The 10,999-nt window shown below is 45.3% G+C and overlaps 1 protein-coding gene across 1 annotated transcript; it reads right to left on the bottom strand.

The window, feature by feature from the left end:
* Positions 1-5,521: 5,521 nt before the first annotated feature.
* LOC139713505 (uncharacterized) lies at positions 5,522-9,937 on the bottom strand. Its single transcript, XM_071625232.1, has one exon. It carries the CDS (start codon positions 9,935-9,937, stop codon positions 5,522-5,524), a length of 4,416 nt encoding a protein of 1,471 aa, XP_071481333.1.
* Positions 9,938-10,999: the final 1,062 nt, after the last annotated feature.

The raw sequence follows: 10,999 nt of genomic DNA, 5'->3' as shown, positions 1-10,999 counted from the left end.
GGACGAAAGGGTCATAACAAGATAAAAAAAGAATATCTCAGTTGCTATTACTGAGTCATGCTGCTTAACCCCTGCCAACGACTGTGCACTAACGGAGAGAAACTTTGTGCAAAGTTCATGCATTCTAAGTAGTAATATGACAATAATAAAATTATATTTCATTAAATCCAAATGGAATGATGTGGTGGGCGTAAATCCAAAAAAGACCTCTTTAAGAAAGAGAAAAGAAATGTGTTAATTTTGGTTTTGCCCCTTTGACTTTGATTTCGACCAATTTCTTTCTCAATTTCCAATTTGGACCAATTTCTTTCTCAAAGCATGACTACCTTCCGGTCTCAGAATAACGTGGCACACAGGGGGTTTCCACCGTGGCACATAAAGAGTTAATAGAGTAGGGTCTGCTGCACATCCTCCAGGAAATGGCTTTCCACGCACTCGTATTGAAATATGAGTTATGATGTATGTCAGGACACACAGGTTCCAGTTACCTTTGAGGTTTTGTTGTGAGGGGGTTTTGGAAGGGGAATGGGGTAGGGTAGTAAGAGGGAGTCTGGACAGGGGTATAGGGTGGTGGGTGTGTGTGTGTGTGTTTTTGTTTTTTTAACAATAAATTTCAATCAATGTATATTGATATAAAGTTGGATTGAATGAATGTTGAAAAGAAATTATTTTTGGGTTAGTGATTGAGTTAGTGAAATTTGTAATGTAATGAAGTAATACAATTAAAAAGAGAATGATTGATTAGTAGTGTAAAAATAGAAAAGAAGAGATGTGTATATGGATTGTGTATATGGATTGTGAAAAAAAAAATGTATGAGAGTGTATCAAAATGTATTAGATTGATGTTACGTTTCGGTATAAATTTTGTACCCATTGATGAAAATGACTATGAAATTGGTCCAGAGAATTTTGTATAAATGTGTTTGTATATTATGTTTCCCATTGATGAAGAATAAAATATTCTTTAAAAAAGCATAGAAATAGGCGCACTATCGGAACGTTTGACAATCGTTTTAATGTGGTAGTGCATTATTACGGGTTTAAACATTCAATGTTGAATATGTGGTTACTTGTTTGTTGTGAACGAGTTTGGATTATTTTAATACCAACTCCGGTTTAACAGACCGATGATATATGCCAATTTTAAGTAACCATGTACAAGTGATACTCCTAAAATGACAAATGTTGTACGAATATTGGAGACACTCAAACGCTGAATTGCATAAAAGATTAATACGGGGAAACTCTCCTCATCGCCCAGGGCCGTGCGGGATTGCTCTCTCTCCATCCTTCTCTAGGAGGGCAAGTAACTGTCCGCTATAGTGAGCAGCCTGAGCATGACAAACTTCACATGTATTGTTCATGTCTACTTCTATGTGCATTAAATTGTACATGTGTTTATGAACTAATGATCGCTCTGTTTCGTCTTGTGTGCCATTGTAAACAACGGGTAGCAGAGTACAGTGGTGACACATGTTCCCGAGGACCGTTCCTGAGAAGACAACTAGCAAGTCATTGGATTTCGGGAGAAGTTGGTAATGTGACTTGTCACATAGGCCCCGTGCCCAATCCAAGTTCAGGCCAGTCGTCACTGTTGGATTTCGGGAGAAGGTGGTAATTTGACTTGTCACATTATGCCCCGTCCCCAATCCAATTTCAATGTCGTCACCGTTGGATTTCGGGAGGAGTGATAATGTGACTTGTCACATATGCCCCGTGCCCAATCCAAGTTCCAGTCGTCGCAAGAGGAGGTTGGTAACGGTGCGATCTAGCACTTCATCTCATGCCCACCAACGATAATTGTGCCACCACATGTTTGTGAAAGGTGTACCACGTTAGCGTGACTGAGTTGGTAACAAAAGTTGGTAGCAAAAATTGGTAACAAAATTAGGTGTACCAATCTAACACCATCTACAAGTGACGCTTTGGAGAGAGATTTAATCTAAGTCATGCTGAACTTGGTATGTGTGCAGCTTGTGTTGGTGAGGTGCATCTGATACAACATACACGTATTACATGGCAGCGCACACACTAGTAGTTTTAATAGTGAAAGGGATTGTTGTAAACTGCAACAAAACGAACCCCGCCTACTCGGCCATCCTGACAGGGCTCGCGGAGGCATTTGTACAGACAAGCAGCAGCTGCTCTCACAATCACGACACGGCGAGTTCGTCACACACAGTGTCAGGAGTGGGATCCCTATTTAGCGATTATTGTATAGATAATTGTAAGTAACTGTGCTATCACTATGGCACGCAAAACACCATTGTGGGAGTTGTTTCATGTCTATTTTGCTGGAGCAAGATAAGCGAAATCAACGATTTTATTGCTCAGATGTCCGAGTCGGTACGCAAACAAGCTGGAGTAGCACCAAATTCGATTTCTAACTCATGCTGGACGGCAGTGGAAGCTCTTCAATATTTCACTGCCAGCTTGAAAGGAGCTGCTGTCAAAATACTAGCACGGCAGTTGATGTACCAAGAACTTGTGTATCGCCTAAAGTACCGCTTTAGACCTGTTTCGCATTCAGAAGTATTCCTGGTGGAACTGCGTACAAGGCGACGCAGGCCCAAGGGAAGTTTGAAGGAGCTTGGTCAGAGTATTCGTGAGCTTATATCCGTGGCATATCCCGAATTCGAGGAAGCGGGCCAAGACAAATTGGCTCGTGGTAATTTTCTCGACGCAACAGTTGACCGGGATATTCGAATCAGCCTTTTCCGGGCTCAGCTTCGTACGCTCGACATAACAGCCTTCCTGAGGATGGAGAACGACCGTCGGCAGTATAACCTGGTCTTGTTGTCACAGGACGCACAACAAGACGCAGTGACTGTGAAGGACGAAGCCACTGCTGACGCATCCATGGGAGCGCCTGAGGACAGCACCACTGTCATGATCGAAGCAGTGAGGAAGAGGAAGAGGGAGAAGGAGCAGCCAGCACCAGTGCCGAGAAACGACTTGACATTATTAAAAGACTGAGACACTCCCCCAAAATATGCAGGAGGACAGCCACCCTTCTGACAACAAGAATGACACATCGCCAAGGAGGATACGGATCCTCTAAACACCGGGTGCACACAAGCCAGAGAGGCACCCGAACCAGAGCCATCTCAACCGCCACTACCTAGTTCCGGAGTTTCACTTCTTTCATCTGCTTTCCAAAAAGGACTGTACGTTAAGTTGAACGTGAATGGGCAGGAGGTGATGTTTCTGGTAGACAGTGGTGCATCGCAGTCATATGTCTCAGAAGGAATGTACTTCCAAACGAGACCCGAGAGAAAGCCACCACGTGAACCAGTGACAAACATCGTTCGTCAAGCAGACGGATTTCAGCTAAAGACCAAAGGACGTGCTACTATGTAACTTCAGCTTGGCTCCTACTTGTGCCATATTGACTTGGTAGTAGAGGTGACATAAAAGCAGATTTAATCCTTTGTCTCGATCTCTTGATTGGTCTGCAAACTACGCTGGACTTCCAGAACATGCAGCTGCATACTCCATGGGTATCTCTTCCATGTATAAACAATGAGAGACGGAAATGTGCAGCAACGACAGCACCGACGTTGGTAAAAGAGACAGATGTTGTCAACCTCACCTGCACTGCTGAGGACAACATAGAGACCAGGCCTCTCTACGAAGGAATATCTCAGAATCGTGTGCCTTCACATCTGGAGGAGTTCTGTCAAGGCAGTCTGACAAAGATTTCTCAGGAAAATCGTTCATCGGCATGCTAGCTTCTGAGAGACTACGCAGAGGTGTTCTCTACAGGCACAGCAGATCTAGGGAGGAAAGCTACACTTCAAAAGCGTGTCAAAGTCAGCGCAGCAGCACCAGTGCGAGTGTGTGACGACTCTTCCTCCTCCACGCTATTCTCGGTCACCGTGAAGACCGCCTAATTATCTACCCTGGTCTCCTTTGAGGCACGTCCGTTCTCATCTTAGGATTCATTTTGGCACACCATGCAGCACTGACATGTGACATCCCTCGTGTCGACCTGTCTGCTGCAAGGGAGCAGCATGGGCAGTGTCACGACCAATGTAAGAGAGCTATGACATAGCCAGTTGAATTATCACAAAATTACATTTATTATAACTAAATTCTGTATCACAATTAAATGGTTGCCATTGCAACTGCATTATCATCACATTGACATCAATTTCCGAAAATTAAATTATCTCATGAGTTCCAACGAATATAAATGCACTTCCCTGTGTTAATCGACGCCTGAAGTCTAGTCCATTCAGCGATTATAATTGGCTGCGTTATAACATCATTGAAGCGGCTCGTAGGATGGCAGCTCGTGCGTTGACGGCGGCCCAAAAGGAACATCCGGCGTTCAGGAGGCAGCATGCATGCTGCATCCCCAGTGTGGGTAGATACGGTGGTGCTCGGCTTATCAACGCTGCGTTGACATTAAAACATGTTGACCCCTCCTTCTCTGCGATGTGGAGTACGAACTCAATATTATGTAGTGCGACTCGAAGTGAAGCACGAACTCGGCTCGGAGTAGGTGCGGCACAGGGACTCGGGGTAGGAGTATGAACTCAGGATAAAACCCTTAAGAAATTGGAACAAATTTCCACTAGCTGAAAATCGTACCCAAATTCCATATATATAATAACTCCACATTTTCAATCCATGCTTCATAAATCTCATATACATTTGCCATAAATTAACCTATGACAAAGTCAATTTACCGCTGGATAAGTTATCACTTACCCTGACACAAATCCCCATTTCAATTATCCGTTCCACGTCAACATACATATCATAATTGTCAAATATCTCTGTAAAATAACATTTACTGATAGACTTTCTTCAGATTCTATCACAACCATAGTTATTAAAAATCAAATTCACTTATTCTTCAATTTCTGCCACACATCTATCTCAACTTCCTCAGATTTTCTGACATTCAGATAATATTCTCAAAATGCAAAATAATGCTATCACTTGCTTAAGCGCTGACTGTAAAACTGATAGAAAAACTATTCAACTCACCACCATTGTGGGCTCACAACTCCTCCCAAAATTAACGGTACTCGAACTCGAGGGCCATAGCCTGTTGGCTCCTCAAAACACAAACTCGAGGGCCCTAGCCTGTTGGCTCCTCCGAACACAACTTGACTCTCTGCTGCCAAAATGAAGAGTGACTCTCTCCTACACTGTGGCAATGCAACCTGTAGCTTCGGGCGGGTCTTGGCATTCAAAGTATCCCTGACATTCGCCCTTGCCTGGAGGCGATTACGTAATACTACCTGTCTCCCTCTCTGAGTGGAGTCAATACATTTCCACTAAGCTACTTATTTTTTTCCTTCACAAACACAATTATAGCAAAAGCATTTTCTCTTGGCAACATCTTCCCGTCAAAAATATACATAAACAAATGAGAGGACTTTCTTTTTCAAATTTCTGATACTACATTATTTTTGATACTTATTTTCCAAATTTCAGAATATTGCTGTTGGAAAAACTACTTGTGACAAATATCCCCCTCCTTCAAAACAACTGCTATATTTTGAAATTAAGGACATCTACTTAAGTAATCTGCTCCTACGTTCTCCGATCCTTTGATCACTTGCACTCTGTAGTCGTACGCTTGCAAAGCTAGCGCCCAACGCAGAACTCTCGCATTTTTGTGCTGCGCTTTGGACAGATAAGCAAGTGGGAAGTGGTCTGTCTGGTACGTGAACTTCCTTCCATACAAGTAGTACGAAAACTTTTTGACAGCCCATGCCAATGCCAGACATTCGCGCTCAACTATTGCGTACTTCCGCTCGCGATCAAGCAGTTTGCGGCTCGCATAGCTGACCGGAAACAAGTCGCTGTCTTGTTTTTGCATCAGGACAGCTCCTATGCCTATGTCTGACGCGTCTGTCCTTACCACATACTCTTCGTCTCTGTTTGGCAGGCGTAAGATAGGATACTTACAGAGCCTGTCTTGCAGTGTTTGAAATGCATGCTCCTGTACTTCTCCCCATCTTACCTTTTCTGGTTGGTTCTTCTTTGTTAGATCGGTCAAAGGTGCTGCGATCGCGGCCATGTTGGGAATGAACTTTCTATAGTACCCGACCAATCCTAAGAACGATCTCACCTCCCTTTTCGTTGTCGGCCTCGACATCGACTTCACCTTGGCCAGCTTCTCTGGAGTTGGCTTCACTCTACCTCCTTCCACGATGTGTCCTAGAAATTCGACTGATCGACAGCCGAGATGACACTTACTTGGTCGTGCTGTGAGATGAGCTTCTCGTAGTCGTTGGAAGACCCGTCGGAGATCGTCCACGTGTTCCTCCCATGTCTTGCTGTACACCAATACGTCATCTATGTAGTGTACGACATGAGGCAAACCTGCAAGCAACTTCCTCATCATGCGTGTGAATACCGCAGGGGCGTTCACCATTCCGAATGGTAGCACTCGAAATTGATACTGACCTTCTGGTGTGACGAAAGCAGTCTTTTCTCTGTCTCTCTCGTCCACGGGGATTTGCCAATATCCTTTCGACAAGTCAATTTTCGAAAAGTATTTGGCCTCTCCGATTTCTGACATGATCTCTTCTACATTTGGGATCGGTTCATTATCGATGACAGTCACCGAGTTAAGTTTCCTGTAGTCTACGCAGAATCTTACCTTCCCGTCCTTCTTCGGTACTAGTACAACAGGGGCTGCATACGGTGACGTCGATGGTTCGATTACCTTCATGTCCAGCATCGTGTTCACCTCCTCTTGTATTGTCTCCTTCATACTCTGTGGAACAGGAAATGGTCTAGAACGAATTGGTTCTTCTGTTTTCAACTGAACTGTGTGTTGTGCCAGATTTGTGTGACCTGGTACATCAGTCATCACGTCAGCGAAACCCTTCACTAATCCTACGAGTTCCTTACGTTCAGCATCGCTCAACTCATCACTGATGTGAACATCACTCACACCTTCAGTTTGCACAACGGATGGGCATTCAATGGACACAGCTTCATCCTCACTACCCTGTTCATCGATCACACGCAAGTGGTTAGCCTCTCTCACAGACTCCTCACGTGCTCTCTCCTGATACTTCTTCATCAGATTCGCATGATAAGTCTTTTCCTTACCTTTCACCCGTAGCTTGTAGTTGTGTCGTGCAACTCGTCCTACCACTTCGAACGGCCCTTGCCATTGCATCTCAAGTTTGTTTGAGCTGGTGGGCAACAGCAGTAAGGCTTTGTCCCCCTTTTCAAACCTTCTCTCTCTTGCCCTTACGTCAAAGTGTTTCTTGTACCTGAGAGATGACTTCTCAAGTACGCTCCTCGCGACTTCGCAAGTGGACTGTAACCTATCCCTAAGGTCTAAGACGTACTGATAGGTGGTCTTTACCTCTTCCTCAGGAATTTCCTCCGTCCATAACTCCCTGAGTATCGTCATTGGCCCTCGGACTACTCTACCATACATCAATTCAAAGGGTGAATAACCTGTACTCTCATGTGGGACTTCGCGATATGAGAATAGTAGCGCAGGTAGATAGCGATCCCAATCTTTGGGTCTCTCTTGACACATGCGCCTAAGCATCTGTTTGAGCGTCCCATTGAAACGCTCGCATGCGCCGTTTGCCATGGGATGATACGGCGTAGTGTAGAATTGCTTAATTCCTACTAGACGCGCTGCTTCCCTCATGATCCCGGCAGTGAATTGGGTGCCGTTGTCTGAAAGCATTTCATTTGGAAAGCCTAGTCTAGAGAAGACCTCCATGAGACCTTCAGCTACGCGTTCAGCTTCGATAGACGGAAGAGCTATCGCCTCGGGGTAACGAGTAGCTAGATCTACAAGTGTAAGTATGTACCGGTTACCTTTGTCGGTGATAGGTTGAAGTGGACCTATGATATCCACCGCAACACGTCGAAAGCATGTGTCGATCAACTGAGGGGTAACTAAGGGAACCTTACCTACCCTACCTTTGGGTGTAGTTCTTTGGCATGCGTCACATGAAGCACAATAGCGCTTTACATCCGACTGGATACCTGGCCAATAGAACTGTGACATCACTCTATCAAGTGTTTTCCTTGTTTGGAGATGACCAGCTAGCGGCATATCATGTGCAAGGTGTAGTACTGATTCTCGCAGTGCTTTGGGGACTACGAGCTGTTTGAAAACTTTTCCGTTCTCAACATGAGGTGACTCATATTGACGATATAGGAGTGAGTTATCGTAGAAGTATCGAACTCGTCCCCCCTTACCTACGATCTTGTTCTCACCACTCACCGCCAACCTTTTCACCTTCTCCAGCGTCACGTCCCTCTCCTGCTCCCTCAGCATCTCGTCTCGGGTGGCTGCAATCTCGATGACGTCCGGCGTCTTCAGCCGCCTCCACGGTTGCTCCTTCCTCCTCCTCATCCCCCTAGTCTCAACACTAGCCCCGATACCTGTGTTGTGGGTGGCGTCCGTCGTCTGCTCCCGTCTCTCCGTGACGACTCCAGTCCCCTTGGCACCGCCATCTGACCCAGCATCAGTCTGTGTCTCCATGTCGACTCCTCTCCCTTGCGTCTCCATGTCGACCTCAGACGCAGTCTCCCCGTAAGAGCCTGATGCCTCCTCAGTCCTTCCTTCGACTCCAACTGGCATCTGCACTCCGTTGACGTTACCTACAATCAAGTCATAGACTGGATTATCCATACAAAGTGCTTTCACATTGCCTGAAAGGTATGGTGTATGAATATCTACAAAGGCAAGCGGGAACCTCCGTATGGTACCATCCATGAGCACGCATGGCTGGAGCTCACCTGACATTTGAGAGTACCCAACTAGACTTCTGCGGACCACAATCGCGTTGCACCCCGTGTCCCGCAGCACCGTGACACTCTTACCATTCACTCTACCCTGACAGGTAGGCACATTGTCAGGACCTAACTCATGGCCACTATTGAGCACGAGTAACTCATGCCCGCAAATCAGCTTGGCAGTGCGTATTGCGTCTGCTTTACTTGACTCTACCTCGCTGGCCGGTGCATCCGGACATAGCCCTGTGAGACAACTTCCCCCTGTCTTAGCCTTTCCAGAGGTAGGCTGTTTGGGAGGGTATTTGGTAGCTACCTCCCCTTTTGTAGGGCACTTAGGCGCAATATGACCCCATCTACCACATGAATGACACCTAGGACCTTTAGGCTGGTTAGCCCTAAATGCCGCCTGACACTTTTGATCGCTAAGACCACGCGCTTCAAAGTACAGCTCAGCGTGTTTAACGAAGTCCTGCACACTACCTGGAGTGCGCTCACGAATGAATATCGCCAGCTCGCGTGTGCAGCTTGCGAACAATTGCTCTTGTACGCACAAGTCTAATAGTGCTTCTGCAGAGTCACTACATTCCGAACGCTCAACCCAGCTTTTTGCGTACCCAGACACGCGCGCAGCAAATTGTACAAAAGATTCGCCATCCTTTTGCTTCGCTTCCCGAAATCGCTTCCGGAAGCCTTCTGCATTTAGTGCAAAGTGCTGCAGCAGTGCATGCTTAAGGCTATCGTAATGCTCAGCTTCACTGGTGGGCAGGCGCGTATAGCACTCTAGCGCACGGCCTGTCAACAAGTTTCCTAGGGCAGGAGCCCATGCTCCCTTGGGCCACTTGCTCAAGGTAGCATGCCTTTCAAAACGCAATATGTATGCATCCAAATCGTCAGAGTTCTCGTTGAACGCTTGCATGCGTGGTAGCGCACTCTGAAACCCTTGAGAGTCAGAATCCGAACTTGAACTATGCCTATCCTTGTTACACTCAGCAATCTCCAACTCTAATTGCTTTTGCTTAGTAGCCTCTTCTGCAAGCTTCAACTGTTCTTCCCTTTGCTTCTGGCGCTCATCCCTAGCTGCATTAGCTTCACGCCGACTAACTTCCTTATCCCTTTCTTCACGAGCAAAGGTAAGTAACTTCTCACCCTGAAGCCCATACTTCTCTCCTAACTCAATGTATTCAGACAAATCCATACTTGCGTTAAAGTAACAATGTGGAACAACTTATAAACCTGAAGTGACCTCACTGTTAAACTCTAACTCAACCTTCAACAGTTAGAAATTTTCTATACCACTCCTGAGATCACTGCAGTACAAATACCTTTGTGAAGATTGTACTTCTGGCTAATCACTTTCTACACTTCACTGGTTGACAAAACAGACTCCTCTCCCGGACAAGCCCCCATTTGTCACGACCAATGGAAGAGAGCTATGACATAGCCAGTTGAATTATCACAAAATTACATTTATTATAACTAAATTCTGTATCACAATTAAATGGTTGTCATTGCAACTGCATTATCATCACATTGACATCAATTTCCGAAAATTAAATTATCTCATGAGTTCCAACGAATATAAATGCACTTCCCTGTGTTAATCGACGCCTGAAGTCTAGTCCATTCAGCGATTATAATTGGCTGCGTTATAACATCATTGAAGCGGCTCGTAGGATGGCAGCTCGTGCGTTGACGGCGGCCCAAAAGGAACATCCGGCGTTCAGGAGGCAGCATGCATGCTGCATCCCCAGTGTGGGTAGATACGGTGGTGCTCGGCTTATCAACGCTGCGTTGACATTAAAACATGTTGACCCCTCCTTCTCTGCGATGTGGAGTACGAACTCAATATTATGTAGTGCGACTCGAAGTGAAGCACGAACTCGGCTCGGAGTAGGTGCGGCACAGGGACTCGGGGTAGGAGTATGAACTCAGGATAAAACCCTTAAGAAATTGGAACAAATTTCCACTAGCTGAAAATCGTACCCAAATTCCATATATATAATAACTCCACATTTTCAATCCATGCTTCATAAATCTCATATACATTTGCCATAAATTAACCTATGACAAAGTCAATTTACCGCTGGATAAGTTATCACTTACCCTGACACAAATCCCCATTTCAATTATCCGTTCCACGTCAACATACATATCATAATTGTCAAATATCTCTGTAAAATAACATTTACTGATAGACTTTCTTCAGATTCTATCACAACCATAGTTATTAAAAATCAAATTCACTTATTCTTCAATT

Source organism: Diadema antillarum, unplaced genomic scaffold (assembly GCF_040938485.1).
Source record: "Diadema antillarum isolate AM-2024a unplaced genomic scaffold, OU_Dant_1.0 seq00001990_RagTag, whole genome shotgun sequence".
NCBI lineage: Eukaryota > Metazoa > Echinodermata > Echinoidea > Diadematoida > Diadematidae > Diadema > Diadema antillarum.
The sequence above is the reverse complement of the archived record's forward strand: the minus strand, read 5'-3'. Positions and strand labels throughout refer to the sequence as shown.

Excerpts from the sequence above, each read along its gene's own strand:
- LOC139713505 (XM_071625232.1), bottom strand. The coding sequence starts at position 9,937 with ATGGATTTGTCTGAATACATTGAGTTAGGAGAGAAGTATGGGCTTCAG.